General features: G+C 40.1%; 1 protein-coding gene and 1 long non-coding RNA gene across 3 annotated transcripts in view; one reads left to right on the forward strand and one right to left on the reverse strand.

Annotated features, from left to right (window-relative positions):
- Positions 1-19,817, forward strand: part of nars2 (asparaginyl-tRNA synthetase 2, mitochondrial) — an 88,430-nt gene that overhangs the window by 55,129 nt on the left and 13,484 nt on the right. For both annotated transcript variants that reach the window (XM_043691665.2, XM_043691667.2), the window contains 4 exons: positions 466-503; positions 1,171-1,237; positions 3,558-3,695; positions 8,323-8,420. In XM_043691665.2, the coding sequence (XP_043547600.1) occupies positions 466-503; positions 1,171-1,237; positions 3,558-3,695; positions 8,323-8,420 (341 nt within the window). The remainder of the gene's footprint in view (positions 1-465; positions 504-1,170; positions 1,238-3,557; positions 3,696-8,322; positions 8,421-19,817) is intronic.
- Positions 7,068-19,817, reverse strand: part of LOC148149781 (uncharacterized) — a 31,513-nt gene continuing 18,763 nt past the window's right edge. The window contains exon 3 of the long non-coding RNA XR_015757425.1: positions 7,068-8,412. This is a non-coding gene — a long non-coding RNA (uncharacterized LOC148149781). The remainder of the gene's footprint in view (positions 8,413-19,817) is intronic.

Genomic DNA, 19,817 nt, shown 5'->3' on the forward strand with positions numbered 1-19,817 from the left:
TGCACATTCTTCCCATGTCTGCATGGGTTTCCTCTGGGTGCTCTGGTTTCCTCCCACAGTCCAAAGGTGTGCAGTGTGGGTGGATTGACCATGCTAAATTGCCCATTGAATCGAGGGATGTGCAGGCTAGGTGGTTTAGATATGGGAAATGCAGGGCTAGCGGGGTAGGGTTGGGGGTGGGTCTGGATGGGATTTTCTTCAGAGGGATGGTGTGGATTCGATAGGCCAAATGGACTGCTTCCACACTGTGGGATTCTATAATTCTGAGAGTGATAAGAATGCAGCAGGGTCATTAAATAACAGGACAAATTATCATGTAAGGCAAAAGATCATGAAAATATCTGCTTTTCTTCAGTTAAAAGCAAAATCCACGAGCTGGTGAGGAATTTTTTAGGGAAAGTTCCATGCTATCTTCCAGCCTTCAACAAAGGAACTAGTGGCTAATTTTGGAATATTCATTCCTAGGAAAGGATGGAACAGATGCTGAAAAATTCATTTAAAGTGTAAGTGAATTGTTTCTCTTTTAAAAATTCTATGTATTTTTAATATCTGTGAATTTTGTACATGTTTTGTAGCGATATGTAGGTTTAGCATCCTATATTTCTACATGGGAGCTTTTTTTTAATGCATCTTTTTGTTTTTCACTTTTGATAATACACACGTAATGGGGTGGCACACTGTATAGCACAGTTGCCTCACAGTGCCAGGGCCATGGGTTCTATTACAGCCTCAGGCTCAACTGTCTGTGTGGAATTTGCACATTCTTCCCATGTCTGCATGTGTTTTTGCCTCGTGCTCCAATTTCCTCTCACAGTCCAAAGATGGCAGGTTGGGTGGATTGGCAATGCTAAATTGTCCACTGCATCCAGGGTTGTGTAGGCTAGGTGGATTAGACATGGGAAATGCAGGGTTACTGGGATAGGGTGGGAGAATGGATCTGAGTGGGATGATCTTCAGAGGATCGGCACAGCCTCAATACAATGGCCTGTATCTGCACTGTAAAGGTTCTATGATTTGCGATCATGTTAAGATTGCCTAAAGGAAATACATGTTGAAATAGCAGTCTAAATGGTTACAATGCCCTCTGAATTTGTTAATTTTAGTTAATCAAAATGTTTGGCAAATGTAACATCTTGTTTAATATAGTTGAAATGTAAATATATCTTTTAGGCTTTCCTATACTGAAGCAATTGACATTTTGCAGCGAAGCACAGAAACCTTCAAGTTTGAACCAAAGGTAAAGAAAGTGTCTTGAAAATCGAATCATTTTATGAAATTGCAATATCATATTGGACATGTAATGTTTGGTGATATTAGGTGGCTTTTCTAGGCTACTTTATTGAAAATCTTGTTCCTAGCTGTTAACTATCAATTTTAATACTTTTATAACAAACAGTGATAACTTTTGTTTTTTTTTCAAATTGGTTCAAATTTTAAAAAATCACTTGTTCAAACTGCTCCATTTCAGTTCCCCAAATTAATTCAGTATTGGTGACAAACTTTAAAGAAGTAATCCTTTGGCCACAGTTTTAACCTTTGTAGATTACATGTTTTTCTTGTATATTTCTTTTATATTTTCAGCAAACTTGCTCTCATTTCTTTGCTTCTTCAACATGGATTTTGGAACCCAAATTATAACAAACTATCTAAAGTTATTGTTCACATTCCACATTCTTTACAGCTGAGTATCCCTACCTTTTTTGTCTTTGCTTTGAACCTTGTTAGCTTAAAAATGTGTTGCTGGAAAAGCGCAGCAGGTCAGGCAGCATCAAAGGAACAGGAGAATCGACGTTTCGGGCATGAGCCCTTCTTCAGGAACATTTTTATTTCTGTGTCTAATCTTTGATATTTCTCTTCCTTTCTCAGACCACTTCTTTGTTTCTCTCAATTGCCTTTAGCACTATTCTTTCCATTTATTTTCATATCCAGACATTGAGGTGGTAAAAATGAAGACTGTTGGACAGTTTGTTAGCTATATTTCAAGCCTCGCTAAACACAGGAGATTTTATATATCAGATCTTCTCAGAAGTGCAGTCTCCAAATTCATATTCCCATGAGGAATCCTGTAAGAATGGAAAGTATATGGTGTGCAGTTAAGTCTATTTCCACAAGAGGTATTTCCTCAGTATATATTCTAGTAGAGCGGGCTTTACAACACAATCAATTTATTTGCCCCTTATTTAAGTGCTTTTATTTAATTCTAACCCATCTGCTTAAACGCAGATGCAATCTGAAAAGGAACTAGTGGCAGTAATTTCTACAGTTTTGTACAATGTAAGAGGAAGTTCCACAGGACTGGATTTAAATGCGCAATAGGTAATTGTGAATGTTGCCCTGATTTCTGAATGTTTTCTGGCCAATTTGCAGTATTTGATCCCTTTAATTCAACGCAATGATATCCATCTATGCCATTGTGGTTGTTAACCAGCTCTTGACTTTGTCACGAACTGACATGCCAATAAACATCTCTGCTCAGATGTAAAGCAGTTTTCAGTGTTGAATTCCAGAGGCAACCTTCAATTTCTTGAATGACTTCCCGTTATAATTGGAAAATGCTTATGATAATTAATGGATTGTGCATTTACATGTTTGTCACTGCACAATATTCTCTTTTAAGCTAGGCAAGGCTGATCAGTGTTTTTAGATAGAAAAAGATTGTAACTGTACATGTAGCTGAGTACGAGAAATCGTTTTATGATGAGAATTGAAATTTTATGAATGATAATGAATGTGTTCACTCCCTGTGATCAAGTGTAACAAATATTTTTACCTGCAACCAGAACAGTAAAACTTGTCAAATCTCTCAACTTTACATTACACAGCTGAATAGCGTCAGAACTTGGCTCTTCTGTTGAACGAACTGTGTCTGTTCAACTTCCTTAGGTGTAGTTCTTTCTAATTGATGTTAAAGAGAAATACTTGCAAATCTGCACTGAAGGAAAGTTATTCCACCTAATTCTGTTTTAGTTTGGTTTCTGTTGCTGAGCAATGGCTTCTTAAAAATAAAAATACAGTGATGTGCATAATTCCAAATAAAGAAATTCCTTTGCAAATAAATACTAAAATCAGTGTGGCAATCATGGATAGTTAAAAGCAAATCTAATGCATAATTTAAAGAGCACATAAATGTGCGGCATTCCAAATCCTTCATTTGTCATGAAACTGAAACAGTAATTTCATTAGAACGGCATGTTTGTCATTGTGATAATTTATAATGAGTAGGAGATAGTATCTGCAAGACATTTCAATCAGGAAGCAGGTTTCTCAAATTTTGTATCAGCTGTAATGTATTTTGAAAGGCATCCTGACATACTTAATCAATTACTACTTGTGTTAAGCTAGAAAGCTTTCCTTAAAGCAAGTTAAAATGACAATGGAGTAGCATTTGATTAAAAACAATGCTTCCAATTTTTTTTAACTTTAAGTTAAAAGTACATTGTTATTTAATTGTTTGTTTTATTGAATAAAAATTATATAAAAGCTCTATGCATTATTTTTTGAAAATCCTTGTACTTTGCATTGGTGGTAAAGTAAATATTGACTATCATCTTTTACAGTGGGGCTGTGACCTGCAGACTGAGCATGAGAATTGTCTGGTACAGCACTGTGGAAATATCCCTGTTTTTGTGGTTAATTATCCTTATGACATCAAGCCCTTTTATGCCAGAGACAATCAAGATCACCCTCAGCATACAGTAAGCAGAAATTATATGATTTATGTATTGAACATTTTAAAATCTAACATCAGTTCATTAACTCATCTTCTCTGCTGATGGAAGACATAATGGCTTAAAATCTACTCATCCTTCAGATTCTGACTGAATGTAGCCTCTTGCACTGTTGTTTGTTTAGATTAGATTAGATTATTGTTCCCTACAGTGTGGAAACAGGCCCTTCGACTCAACCAATCCACACCGACCCTCCGAAGAGTAACCCACCCAGACCCATTTCCCCTCTGACTAATGCACCTAACCGTATGGGCAATTCAGCATGGCCAGTTCACCTGACTTGCACATCTTTGGACTGTGGGAGGAAACTGGAGCACCCGGTGGAAACCCACGCAGACACAGGGAGAATGTGCAAATTCCACACAGACAGTCACCCAAGGCTGGAATCGAACATGGGACTCTGGTGCTGTGAGGCAGCAGTGCCCACCACTGAGCCACCATGCCACCCAAACCAGAATGTGTTTTATAACAATGGTTTAAACTAAATAACAATCTATTCTGTAAGGGTTTTGAGCAATGACAAAATGATTATACCACATTGCTACAAACAGCACTATGATGTAAGTTTCTATGCTACCTCTTAAAACAGCTTAAAAATAAGGGGAAGGCCATTTAGGACAGAGATGAGGAGAAACTTCTTCACCCAGAGAGTGGTGGCTGTGTGGAATGCTCTGCCCCAGAAGGCAGTGGAGGCCCAGTCTCTGGATTTGTTTAAGAAAGAGTTGGATAGAGCTCTCAAGGATAGTGGAATCAAGGGTTATAGAAATAAGGCAGGAACAGGATACTGATTGAGGATGATCAGCCATGATCATAATGAATGGTGGTGCAGACTCGAAGGGCAAAATGGCCTACTCCTGCACCTATTGTCTTCCTCCCTTTCATCTTCATTTTCATCTTTATACAAATAACTAATCTTGTACAATTACCTAACTGTCAATTTTTCACTGCATATTAAAGACTATTAAAAAGTATTTCTGTAAAGTATAAAGTAATTAAAGAAAACATATCCCAAAATAATAATATGGACAATGTACATGTTTAAATTTGATACATTCTCCAAATTATCAAAAATAAAATGAAATGAAAAATATACATTACCATGGTTAAATTATGTTACTATTTAAAAGAATGATCATTGTCCTATAAGTGCATCATGTAGAATGGTGAATGTTAACTAGAAGTTATGAAAATATTGCATTATATGAATGAATTACCTTATCAAATGTTTGTTGCTTTCCTAAATGTGTATTTTCTCAGCATTATTAAGAGTGATTTTTTTACATCAGGACATAATTATAGCAGAGCTCATCAGAGAAGTTGGCAATTTGACCCATTTAGTCTCTGCTAGCTGTTGCATAGAATAACCTCTTTGTCCCACTTTCCACTGCTTCTTCATTTCCCTGAGTTTTTTTTCTACTTTGATCAGTTACCCAATTCCTATTTGAAATCTTCCTTTGAGATGGTATCCATGACTCTCTCAGGTGCTGCTTTCCAAATCCTAGCTCTGATTGTGAGAGGTTATTTTTCCAGTAAATCACCTTTAAATTTATGACTTCTTGTTATTAACCCTTCAGCCATTCAAAACCATTCTCTTTACTTGCCATATCTAAAGCTTTCCCTGATTTTAAATGTCTCTACAAGATTTCTTATAAGCTTTCTTTTCTGTCAGGAGAACAGCCTGTTTCACCAGTCTGTTTTTCCCTTGGGCATTATTGGTAAGGCTAGCAATTTTTTGTCCATTCCTAATTGCCCTTGATTGCTGTGAGCTGCTGCATTGAATCATTGTACTCTGTTTGGTGCTGATGCATTACCTGTGCAGTTGGGAAAAAAATCCAGGATTTTAAGCCAGCTACCATGATGTAACAGGGTTATATTTCCAAATTAGAGTGTTGTGTGAGCTTGAAGGAGAACTTCACAATTTATCTTTTATCCTTGGAATGATTCTAACAAATCTCTTCTGTAAAAGCCAAAAGAACTGCAGATGCTGTAAATCAGAAACACAAACAGAAATTGCTGTAAAAGCTTAGCAGGTCTGGCAGCATCTGTGGAGAGAAATCAAAGTTAACCCTTCAGGTCGAGAGACCTGTCCTCAGGATATAGGGTTCTGAGGAAGGATCACTTGACCCAAAATGTTAACTCTGATTTGTCTCCATAGATGCTGCCAAATCTCTTCTGTACCCTCTCCAAAGCCTTCATGTTCTTTCTCAGATATGGTGACCAAGAGTTTGATTTTTACTTTTGTAATTAACATTGAGTGATCATTACAGGCAAATCGAATCATATCCTTGTATGATGTCATCATTCAATAATCCATACTTGGTAAATGCGAGATCAAGAGCAGGAACCTTTCACCTTCGTAACCAAGAGACAGTGTTAAATTGTAGTATCTGTTAAATCAGCACATTTGAAAATCAAAATTAAGCCCCCACTGGTTTGTGTAGCTGAGGTACTTAACTTTAGTGTCTCAACCAGTTAAGCTATTAGTCATTTTGAAGTGAGGAAATGGAAAATATACAGAGTAGGGTAAAACATGATTTGATTTGTCACCTCAGCAGATGTTTGTGTGTATCCACAGAAAGAATTTTATTTTGTCATGAATTTGATGTTCAAAGAAGTAAATTTTACTTTTCCTCTCTTACAATACTGTAATGCTTCAAAACTTGGTGCGTGTCTTACAACTGATTATCTTTATATGACAAATTAGAAGATAGGAACTGTATGGATATTAGTGCCATGTCTGAACACAGATATTTTGAGCATCAGCCAGCATTATTGTATCGTTCTCCTTTGGGAAAGCCACCAACATGAAACAGTCATTTTACAAGTGTGTTACATGACCTGAAATTCACACCTGTGTATACTGCGGATGAGCTGCCTCCCAATTCTACATCATGTAACCCTATCAACATATCCTTCCTATCCTTTCTCTCCATGTACTTACCAGACTTCTCCTCAAGTAAATACAAAACATTCGCTTCAGTAACTCCATGTGGTAACAAGTTCCACTTTCCAAATTAGTATTTTCATTTAACAAGAGGGAAGGATGAAATTTGATTATATTAGGTAGGACAAGTGGAAGTAATCATGTAAAAAGTCAAATGATGCATTTAGTGGAATCGGTTGAAGTGAACATAGGGAGGCTCTTGTAGAAACTATGCTCCACAGAGGTTGTGATATAACTGAAATCTTTGCCATTGAGGTACAGTAGGTTTGCAGTAGCCTGGACTTGGCAAGATTAGCTGATGAAGGCTACAGAAAAGAAGAGGGGAAAGCTTCTGAAGGAATGAATGAACAAGGGCAATTAAAGTGATCATAAAACCATTTCCATCAAGTATAGAATCTGGAATCAGCACATTGAAGGTAACAGATGAGTTTATTTTTCAATATCTGGATCCACAAGATGCTTTAGTATTTTTGCTATTTCTTATTTGTCAGTATCAAAGACCCTGAACCCAGGAGCCAGTGCATCAACTCCACTCGTTGGTTTTCATTGCTGTTTGGATATTCATCATATTTATCTGAGAAATCTAGGCTTCAAAATGATTAGTTCATGAATCAAGTTTATCATAGTCACAAAATCCATCAACTAAAAGGAATAACTGATTTAAACAACAACCTGTCGTGGCTATGTTTTAGGATGCACAAATTGTCTCGACTTGTGAAACTGCTAATTCAGTCCTGACCAATCACGCACATTTTCACATTGATCAAAAAATAATAATTTGTTACAATTTTTAAACCACAGACTGAACTTTAGATTGTAGACACAGCAATAAGTGAACAAATTCTATAGAAAGTACCGCTATTAATAGTAAAATATCATTCCCAACTGTGAGCTTGAATTAAGGAGACCACATTTTAATTTTAAAAAACTGCTATAAGACAGATTGAACTAAAAGCTCTGCCTGAATGTAAAAAATAGAAGCAGAAACAGGCCATTTGGCCCCTTAAGTCTGCTTTTCCATGCACTAAGATCATAGATAATCTGTATTTTTCTGTCTCAAGTCTCTTGTGGATCAAGAATCTGTCCAAAGGTCCTATTGTCGAAGAACCTCCCTTCCCCATCTTAAGTGGGAGATCGCCTATTTTAAAGTTGTGCTTTTGGGTTCTAGATCCCTTTCATCACAGAAATCAACCTCTCCTAAAATGCCTATAGTGCAACCTTTCTTAAAATGCCTCTTAAACTAAGACCGAAACCATGTGCAGCGCTCTTAAGTGCGGTTTCACAAAAGCCTTGACCAACTGTAGCAAGACTTTGTCTACTTTTACATTTCATCTCATTTGCAATCAAGGCTACTATCCATTTGCTTTCCTAATTACTTTGTGCACTGACATACTAACCTTCACTGATTTATGCACAAGGACACCCTTTGTGTTGCAGCAGTCTGTGCTGTTCCTCACCATTTAACTACTCCCTGCTTTTCTATTCCCAGCATAGTGGACAACCTCATTATTTTCCTGTATGATGTTTCATCAACTGGTGTTTTGGCCACTTGACCTCTCTAGATGTATTGGTAGGATACAATAATTGAAAATTTTATCATAATTTCAAATACTATATGTAATCTCTGCATTCTGTGGTATTATCTGAAAGGTGGCAGCAGTTGATCTTCTGGTGCCTGGAATCGGAGAATTATGTGGTGGAAGCTTGAGGGAGGAGCGACTTGATCAACTGCAATCTCGCCTAAAAGAGTAAGCATTGATGCATAAGTAGTAAATACACAAACAATGGCAGAAGTACATTTCTGACTACTCCTTTTATGAATTTTCTACAGTATCTGTGACTTAGTCACTTTTACTTATTCATTTAAGCTACACTTAATGCACAGCCTAAGAGAAGGTTTTCAGTTCTGCTAAAGTTTGCTGACTGGAACATAAGACAGGATTTTTTAAAAATTCAAATATGACAAACAGTATGTTAATCTACAGTAATACAACATTTTCATTACTAGCTTTAAAATCAATAAAATGCAGGCATATGCAAGATCTCAGATATGAACATGTTTTGTATTTAGTTTTCTGTATGAAATATAAATTTGTTCACCACCGGGTTTCCTCAAAACCTATGTCAGTTGTGTACCATCTTCTTTTACAGGAGAAGAAGCTATTACAACTTATTGTTTTATTTCCTTTCCCTATTTCACTTGTACCACTGGAGTCTGATGTATACACACTTAGAAATGTGTGACTTCCATTATTATGGGATATATAAGTATTTTATATCTATATATCACTAACATACAAACAAGACTATAATGAGAGATGGTTGCATTTTCTTTTCTTGGCATTTGAGTCAGTCTGAATTTAATAGAATGAAAATTACACTTCGAGTACTGTAATGTGTTATTTTTTTGTCTAAGAATTATTTATAATATAGAATATTGTTGTACTTTCCTGACATTCCCTACATTAACTAGATTGTTTAATTGTGCAGAGTGTGTATTGAATTTGAACATGACTTTCTCCTCTGGCTTTTAAATTTGATAATGTTGGTCAATTTGAGTGAGCTGAGGGAGGGTCAGAGTTCCAGATTTACTTCTAGGGAATGAAACTGTCCCGGTAACAGTGGGTGACCATTCTGGTGACGGCAATCATGATGCAGATAGGGTTAGCATTATTGTGGAAAGGGGCAAAAATAGAACAGAAGCAAAACTTCTAAATTGGGGGGATGGCAAACTTTGAGAGATTAACTAGTAAATGTGGAGTGATTACACCTACTTGAAAAAGGAAAATCACTGGCAAATCAGTCAGGCATTCAAAAGCAAGAATTTTATGGGCACAGTGTAGATATGTCCTCACAAAAACGCCTGTACTGCATAAATTCTGCATGAATTCCCCTGCTTGTCCAGAAGCAGGCAGGGTAAGAGAAGAGAATCAAAAGTGACAATCTCAAAATCAAACACTGCACGGTGGCTCAGTGGTTAGCACTGCTGTCTCACAGCACCAGGGTCCCAGGTCGATTCCAGCCTCAGTCAACTGTCTGTTTGGAGTTTGCACATTCTCCCTATTTCTGCGTGGGTTTCCTCCGGGCGCTCCGGTTTCCTCCCACATTCCAAAGATATGCAGGTGAATTGACCATGCTAAATTGCCCATAGTGTTAGATGCATTAGTCAGAGGGAAATGGGTCAGGGTGAATTATTCTTCCAAGGGTCGGTGTAGACTTGGTGGGCTGAAGGGCCTGTTTCCACACTGTAGAGAATCGAATTTAATCTAATCTAAATGATTATAGAAAGTCCAGGTGTGGAGTGAGAAAGGCAATTAGGAAAGGATAGAGGATTATAAAAGATATTAGCTGGTAAAGTTAAGGAACATCTAAAAAATCTTTTATCATTTAGAACAAGAGGTTAATGAAAGAATGGTCTTTGCATATCAGAGATTTACTTCATAACTTGGGCAGGATTCTTCCTAAGTACTTTGTCTTTGTCCTCACAAAGGAATGGGGTGATGCAGAAATTACAGTTGAGTGTGAAATATTAGATGAAATAAGTATAATGAGAAGGAAAGTGCTTGAGGAACTGACCTCTTGAAAGTGGATAAATCACCAGGGCTGATGATTTGTATTCTCGGCAATTGAAGGAAACCAGGAGAGAAATAATGGATGCTCTGAGGATTAATGCACCAAACTGTGCATCCACTAGGCAGAGCACTGATGTATCCAATTCATGTATTTAATGAATCCACAATGTCTTCAATTGACTGTAATGTTTTGAATGGTAAAATAGTACTTTCAAGAGAAATATTTTGTCAAAGCATACACAAACTGCCCTCTCATCCTAATGTTGTTTAAACAGGATAACCTACAAGCAACTTCTGTACAAAGATTAAGTCGTCTTAGCCCTACAAAATTTACCTAAGCAAGTGCTAGAATGTGAGAGAGAAATTCCTGATTGTCGATCAACATGAGGGCAATCTTGTGTCTTCGAATTTTATTTCTTGATAAATAATAGGAAAACTGGAATAGAAGGAAACAGCATCAAATGGTCCTTTTAACTATGATAGTGACAGTAATGGTTTCTATTGGTGCAAGGTGATAGAAGGTTAGAATGGTGTTAGTGAAGTATTATTCATGAGGACTGTATTGAGCCAACTATGAAAAATATCTTGAGAATTCTTTCAGAGCTTTATGAATATCCTACACTTGTCTGTTTTAGAAGTCTAGGAATAGATTACTGATAGAATCATAGAAATAGACCCTTTGGTTTAACTCCTCCTTGCTGACCAGGTTTCCCAAATTAAACTAGTTCCACTTATCTGCATTGGGCCCGTATTCCCTTTTAAACCTTTACTATTCTTGTGTCCAAATGTCTTTTAAATGTTGTAACTGTATCTGCTTAGAGCACTTCCTCTGGTAGTCCGATCCAGATATATGCCACCTCAGTGCGTAAGACGTTGCACCCCAGGTTCCTTTTTTAAACTTTACCCCCTCACCTTAAACAGATGCTCTCTAGCTTTAAACTCCCCTGCTCGAAGGAAAAGACCTTTGTCATTCACCTTATCTATGCCCGTCATGATTTTATAAACAGGTAAAAAAAGTTCCAGCATCTCTAGCTTCTCCTTATAAGTCAAACACTCCAGTCCTGATAACATTCTTGTAAATCTTTTCTGCACCCTTTCCAATTTAAAATTTTTCCTATAGGAAAATGCGACCAGAACTGTTAGCAGTACTCCAAACATGGTCTCACCAATGTCCTGTACAGCCGTAACATGACATTCCAAGTCCTGTACTCAATGCTGCAATGAAGGAATGCGTTCCAAATGCCACCTTCATCACCTGATCTACCTGTGGTGCCACTTTTGGAGCACTATGTACCTGAACCCTTAGGTCTCTCTGTTAGACAACAGTCCCAGGGCCCTACCATTAACTGTATAGGTCCTGCCCTGGTTTGCCTTACCAAAATGTAATGCCTCACATTCATCTACATTAAACTCCACATGCCTGTCTTCGGCCCATTGGCCGAGGTAATTAAGATTCCATTCTACTCTTATGTAAACTTCTTCACTGTTCACTATACCACCAAATTTGGTGTCATCGCAAAAAGAACCTTGAGTTAGGGTGGAAGTACTAAATATTTTGATGAAGAGAAAAAGTTTCAAAGTAACCAGTGCAGGTTTCAAGAAGGAAATCTGTGATGTACATGGAAAAACTTTGGCAAGTTCCTATGAGACCATAAGATGTAGGATCATAATCAGGCTATTCAGTCCATTGACACTGCTCTGTCATTCAACCATGGCTGATATGTTTTTCAGCCACGTTCTCCTGCCTTCTCCCTGTACCTCTCAATCCCCATATTAATCAAAAACCTATCTATCTCTGTCTCAAAGACACTTAATGACTCCATAATCTTCTGCGGCAATGTGTTCCACAGATTAACCACCCTCTGAAGAAATTGTTTTGCTTCTCAGGTCTAATCGTTCATCACTTCACTCTGAGGCTGTGCCCTGGGTCCTTGTCTCCGCTACTAGTGGAAACATCATCTATCCTATTCAGGCCTCTCACTAAGAAAGAAAAGAAAATTTACAACCCAGGCACAGGCCCTTCGGCCCTCCAAGCCTGAGCCGATCCAAATGTACTATCTAAACCTGTCGGTCAATTCCTAAGCATCTGTATCCCTGTGCTCCGCACCTACTCATGCATTTGTCCAGACACATCTTAAATGAATCTACCGTGCCTGCCTCTACCACTTCTGCTGGTAACCCGTTCCAAACACCCACGACCCTCTGTATGAAGTACTTGTCGCGTGTATCCCTCTTAAACTTTCTACCTCTCACCTTGAAGCGTGATCTCTCATTATTGAATCCTTCAATCTGGAAAAAAGCTTGTCTCTATCCACCCTGTCTACACCCTTGATGATTTTGTAAACCTCAATCAGGTTCCACCTCAATCTCCTTTTTCCTAATGAAAATAAACCTAACCTACTCAACCTTTCTTCATAGCTAGCACCTTCCACACGAGGCAACATCCTCGTAAACCTTCTCTGCACCCTCTCCAAAGCGTCCACATCCTTTTGGTAATGTGGCGACCAGAACTGTGCACAGTATTCTAACAGCGGCCAAACCAATGTCTTGTACAATTTTAACATAACTTGCCAGCTCTTATACTCAATACGCCGTCAATGAAGGCAAGCATACTATATGCCTTCTTGACCACCCTATCCACCTGTGCAGCAACCTTCAGGGTACAATGGACCTGCACTCCCAGATCTCTCTGCCCATCAACTTTTTCCCAAGGCTCTTCTGTTCATTGTATAATTCGCTCTAGAATTAGTCTTGCCTAAATGCATCACCTCACATTTGTCTGGATTGAAAACCATCTGCCACTTTTCCACCCAACTCTCCAGTCTATCTATCTCCTCCTGTATTCTCTGACCATCCCTTATGCTTTCTGATCCTCCATCAATCTTTGTGTCATCTGCAAACTTGCTGATCATACCAACAGTGCCCTCTTCCAGATCATTTATGTATATCACAAACAACAGTGGCCCCAACACTGACCCCTGTGGAACACCAGTGGTCACCTTTCTCCATTTCAAGAAACTCCCTTCAACTATTACTCTCTGTCTCCTGTTGCTGAACCAGTTCTTTATCCACCTAGCTAGAACACCCTGCACGCCATATGACTTCACTTTCTCCATTAGTCTACCATGGGGAACCTTATCAAACGCCTTACTAAAGTCCATGTATATGACATCAACAGTCCTTCCTTCATCTATCAACTTGGTCACTTCCTCAAAGAACTCTATTAAGTTGGTAAGGCACGATCTCCCCCGCACAAAACCATGTTGCCTATCACTGATAAGCCCATTCTTTTCTAAATATAAAAGGATCCTATCCCTCAGTACCTTCTCCAGCAACTTTCTGGATACCCAGAATATCCCTACTACCCTTCTTGTACATGGGGACAACATGAGCAACCCTCCAGTCCTCCGGCACCTCACCTGTATTTAAGGATGCCACAAAGATATCTGTCAGGGCCCCAGCTATTTCCCCTCTCGCCTCCCTCAGCAACCTGGGATAGATCCCATCTGGTCCTGGGGATTTGTCCACCTTAATAACCTCTAGCCTACCTAACACATCCAGACGAATCAAACTTCTATCTCAAATCTCAACACTCATCATGTTCCTCTCCTCAGTGAACACTGATGCAAAGTAATCATTCAGAATCTCACCCATTCTCTCAGGTTCGACACACAGCCTTCTTTCGTTATCCTTTAGTGGACCAATCCTTTCTCTAGTTACTCACTTGCTTCTTATATAAGAATAAAATGCTTTGGGATTCTCCTTAATTCTGCTTGCTAAAGCTATTTCATGACCCCTTTTAGCCCGCTTGATTCCTCTTTTAAGACTTGTCCTACTCTTCCAATATTCTTCCAGGGCCCATTCTGTTCTTAGCTGCCTAGACCTTATGTACGCTTCCCTTTTCCTCTTGGCTAGTCGTACAATTTCTCCTGTCATCCACAGTTCACGAATCTTACCCTTCCTATCCTTAGCCTTCAGCGGGACATGCCTATCCTGCACTATCTTTAACCTATCTTTGAAAGCCTCCCACATCTCAAATGTGGAATTTCCTTCAAATAGCTGTGTCCAATCCACATTTCCGAGCTCCTGCCTAATTTTGATATAATTGGCCTTGGTCCAGTTTAGTACTCTTCCCTTAGGACTACTCTCTTCTTTATCTACGAGTATTCTAAAACTTACAAAATTGTAGTCACTGTTCCCAAAGAAATCCCCCACCGCAACTTCCCCAGTACCAGGTCCAATATGGCCCCTTCCTTCGTCGGACTATTGACATACTGCTCTAGAAAACTCTCCTGGACGCTTCTTACAAATTCTGCCCCATCCAGACCTCTGACACAACGTGTATCCCAGTCAATGTTGGGAAAATTAAAATCTCCCATCACCACTATTCTATTGCCTCCACATCTTTCCATAATCTGTTTACCTACTTGTTCTTCTACCTCATGCTCACTGTTGGGAGGCCTGTAATACAGCCCCAATAGTGTAACTGCACCTTTCTTATTTCTCAGCTCCACCCATAGTACCTCACTACCCAAGACCTCCACAGTGTGCTCCTTTAGCGCAGCCGTGATATCGTCCTTGACCAGCAATGCTACTTCACCCCCCCCCCCATTTATTTCCCTCCCTGTCCTGTCTGAAGTGTCTATATCCTGGAACATTTAATTGCCAATCATCGTGCCCTTCCTTCAACCAAGTCTCTGTAATTGCAATAACGTCATACTCCCAAGCACCAATCCAAGCCCTAAGTTCATCTGCCTTACACACTGTACTCCTTGCATTAAAGTAGATGCTTTTCAGGCTACCAGTTTTTTTGCACTCACCTGCTCTCTGCCTACTCTTCCCTTTACTAATGCTATCTTCATGATTCTTATAGTCTCCACTCTCCACCTCACTGCCTACTTGTTTTATCTTCTGGTTCCCAGCCCCCTGCCGCATTAGTTTAAAATCTCCCCAACAGCAGTAGCAAAAACTCCCCAAAGAACATTGGTTCTGCTCTGGTTCAGATATCGACCGTCCATTTTGTCCCACCTTCCCCAGAACCGGTCCCAATGTCCAACAAATCTGAACTCCTCCCTCCTACACCATCTCTCAAGCCCTATGTTCATCCTGCCTATTTTTTCATTTCTACGCTGGCTAGCACGTGGCACTGGTAGTAATCCTGAGATCACTATCTTTGAGGTCCTCCTCTTTAACTTCTCTCCCAGCTCCCTGAATTCTTCTTTCAGGACTTCATCTCGTTTTCTACTTAGATCGTTGGTGCCAATATGCACGAAGACAACTGACTGTTCACCCTCCCCTTTTAGAATGCTCTGCAGTCGATCAGTGACATCCCTGACCCGAGCACTGGGAGGCAACATACAATCCGGGAGTCCCATCTTCAGCCACAGAACTGCCTATCTACTCCCCTCACAATAGAATCCCCTATGACTATGGCCCTATGAGTCTTTTTCCCGCCCTTCTGAACAGCAGTGCCCGCCACGGTGCCATGATCTTGACAACTGCTGCCCTCCCCTGGTGAACCATCTCCCCCAACAGTATCCAAAACGGTATACCTGTTCTGGAGGGAGATGACCACAGTGGACATCTGCACTGCCTTCCTACTCTTTTTCTGCCTTTTGGTCACCCATTCACTGTCTCCCTCAGCAATTCTAACCTGCGGTGTGACTAGTTCACTAAGCATGCTACCCACAACTACCTCAGCATCGAGGATGTTCCACAGTGAGTCCATCCGCAGCTCCAGAGCCATCATGTGATCAAACAAGAGCTGCAGCTGGACTCACTTCTTGCAAGTGTAAGAGTCAGGAATGTCAGACGTGTTCCGAAGCTCCCACATCAAGCAAGAGGCACATGCCACGGGTCTGAGGTCCTCTGCCATTGTAAGCTTAGCTTTATATGCACTAACTAAAACCAAACAATGCATTTAAATATATGAAAAAGAAAAATCAAGAAAAAAATAAAAGCCTTACCTTAGAGTCTTTTTCTTCCGGTTAGAGGAGGGGGACGGGAGGGAGATACTACACGTGTAATATCTCTGGTTTAGCCACTGCCCAAATATAAATTAATCCATAAACTTCCCAGCAGCTCTGTCAAAATGGAGGCCCGACTCTCGAGGTAAGTCCCTTTTTAAGTGGGAAGACTTACCCTTCCCGGCTGCCCTCGCTTCACTCCACCTTCTCTCCTCGCCGCTCTGTCAAAAGTTTTGAAAGTTTCAATGAAGTCCCAACTCCTGCTTCTAAACTCCATAGAGTACAGACTTAGTCATCGAGCATTGCTCATATGATAAGCACTTCATTGTTGGGACCATTCTTGTGAACATCCACTGGACCTCCACCATGGCCAGCACATTCTTCCTTAGATACGAGCCCCAAAGCTGTGCACTATATTCCAAATGCAGTCTGACCAGAGCCTTGAACAGCCTCAGCAGTACATCCTGCTTTATATTCTAGCTCTCTCAAAATGAGCATTGCCTTCCTAATTGTTAATTGAACCTGCATGTTAACCTTAAGAGAGTCCTGAACTAAGAGTCCTAAGTCGCTTTGTACTTCAGATTTCCAAGGCCTTTCTCATTTAGAAAATAGTCAATGCCTCCTCTTCCTACCTAAGTGCATTGCCTCACAATTTTCCACATTGTGTTCCATCTGCCACTTCTTTGCCTACTCTCCTAGCCTGTTCAAGACCGTGTGCGGCCTCTTCACTTCCTTAACACCATCTATCTCTCCTATCCCACCTATCTTTTGTGTCATCTACAAAAGTAGCAACAATACCCTCCGATCCTTCATCCAGATCGTTAATGTATAACGTGAATGCTTTGTGATCCCAACACTGACCACTGTGGAACTCCATTAGTCACTGGCTACCATCCTGGAACCCCTTTAGCCCCCAATCTCTGCCTTGTGCCAGTAAGCCAATCCGCTATCCTTGCCTGTACCCTACCCCTAACACCATGGACACTTATATTAGCAGCCACCTGTGCAGGACCTTGTCAAAGACTTCCTGGAAATCCAAATTGATTACATTTACTGGCTCTCCTTTGTCTAACTTGTTCATTGCTTCCTCAAGGAATTCTAATAGAATTGTCAGGCATGACCTCCCTTTGATGAAGCCGTTGCCAACTCATCCTTATTTTACCATGTGCTTCCAAGCACTCCACAATCTCTTACTTAAAAATGAACACTAAATTCTTACCGACGACAGATATTGAGCTAGCCAGCCTATAATTACCCACCTTCTGCCTCCCTCCCTTCATAAAACAGAGGTGTGACATTAACCATTTTCCAGTCCTCCGTTACCCTCTCTGATTCCTGAAAGATCACCTCCAATGCCTCCACAATCTCCTCAGCTATCTTGTTCAGTAGCCTGGGGTGTACTCTTCGCAGTCTCTGATTTACGTACCTTCATACCTTCCAGTTTCCCCTGCACCTTCTCCTTTAGTGGTGGCCACTACAGCCACCTCTACCCCCCGACTCTCTCAAAGTTCTGTTATACTACAGTCTTCCACCATGAAGACTGATGCAAACTACCTTTTCAGTACCTCTGCCATTTCTTTGTTTCCTATTACTACTTCTCCAGCATTCCAAAACCCATTCTTGCCTATTTCTTACTTTTTATTTATATCTAAAAACAGTCTGGCATTATTTTTAGCAGAGGTCTTGAAAGAAGTAGTCCCAGAACAACATTTGGTAGAAAACTGCAAGTGAGTTGCAGTTTTCTACCAAATGTTGTTCTGGGACTACTTCTGTTCACATTGGGCAGCAGTAGTTTGGATCTATGACTGGGTTTATGTTCGTATTTGGAGGATTAATGAAAATAGATCTAGTACACAATCTTTGGAGCCAGAGAAGGGTTTGATGGTAAGATAAATGGAACAAAGTTGGCAGAAAAACTCTTATCAGCTAGCATAAGGAAATGTACTCTTTTTTTCCCCCCAAAATAAAAGTGTTTATACATTTTTCAAAAAGATGAGGTGAAATGGCAGAAGGTTTTAGAGGCAATGGAGTGAAGGGGGGAGTGGGGGGGCAGGTTCTGAACTTAGTAAAATAATTTCAATAAATCTGGGTTTTAAGGAAGGAGATAGAAAAAGAGAAGTAGTGATGAACAAATGTAAAGATTAAAGATCGTTGTTGGATTCATTGTGAAGTTGTGGGCTTCTTGCCAAAACAGTGTTGAGAGAAAAAGGAGTCATCATAAGGTAGTGATATCCTTGTGGTATTATCGCTAGATATTTAATCTAGAGACCCAAGTAATAGTGTAGGGACTCAAATTCGAATCCCTTTGAATTTGATAAAATGATCTGGAATTGAGAGTTGAGTGATGACCATAAAGCCATTGTCAGTTTTCAGATAAAAATATTGGATTCACTAATGTCGTTTAGGGAAGGAAACTGCCAACCATACTAATGCAGACCCACAGTGATGTGGTTGTCTATTAATGGCCCTCTGACATGACCCAGCAAGCCATTCAACTGTAACCATCATAAGAATGCCTCAAGAGAGGAATGTAACAAAAGAGACCCATCAGATGTCGACCGAGGCATGAGAATCAAAATTGCAAATACAGACATGTCAACATTCAAAGTCCTCGACTAATATCTGGGGGGCTCGCGCCAAAATTGGAAGAGGTGTCACGCAGTCAAGTCAAGTAACAATATTTCGCAGAATCATACCTTCCCAACTCTGTCCCTGATACTACTGTGCACCATCATAATGCTTGGATACTTCTTGTCCCACTGACAAGACAGATCTAGGAGAGGTGACAGCACAGTGGTATACAGGCAAGAGTGTCTTGCCCTGAGAATCCTCAATATCATGAGGTCTCACAGCACCACCTGAAACATCAGGCAAGGAATTCGCCTTCTGATTATGAAGTACTGCCTCTCTTCAGCTCATGAATCAATGCTTCTCCATGTTGAACACCACTTGGAGAGAGCACTGAAGATGCAAAGGGCACAGACTGTGCTCTGGGTGAGGGATTTCAATCTACATTACCAAAAGGGGCTTAGCAGCAGCACTACTGATTGAGCTGGTTGGATCCTAAAGGACATTGTTGCTAGACTGGGTGTGTAGCAGATGATGAGGGAATCAACAAGAGAAAAAAGCATATTTGTGGAGCTTCTTTTTCTAGTGAATTGTTTAATTGTCCACCATTCCTACCACATCGAGTCATGAGTGATGCAGAGGTAAGATCTGATCCATTGGTTGTGGAATCATTTATCTCTGTCTATCATTTGCTACTTATGCTGTTCCAATCTGCCTATCACAGATGTATTGCTAAGAGTGACCACTGCACAGTCCTTGTGTAGACGAAGTGTTGAGAATTGTGGTACTATCACAGTGCTAAATGGGACAGACTTGTAACAGATCTAGCAACTCAAAACTGGGCATCCATGAGGTACCTTGGCAGTCAGCAATAGCAGAATCTTAGTCCAGCACAATCGTCAAACTCATGGCCTGGTATGTCCACCACTTGACTATTGCCATCTTGGCAGGGCATCAATACTGTTTCAATGAAGAGAGCTTGAGGGCATGCCAGGCATTCCTAAAATTGAGGTGTCAACCTGGTGAAACTACAGAGTTG

The sequence above is a fragment of the Chiloscyllium plagiosum genome, unplaced genomic scaffold (genome assembly GCF_037043375.1).
Source record: "Chiloscyllium plagiosum isolate Xiang-an unplaced genomic scaffold, Cpla_swu_hap1 HiC_scaffold_6, whole genome shotgun sequence".
Classification (NCBI taxonomy): domain Eukaryota; kingdom Metazoa; phylum Chordata; class Chondrichthyes; order Orectolobiformes; family Hemiscylliidae; genus Chiloscyllium; species Chiloscyllium plagiosum.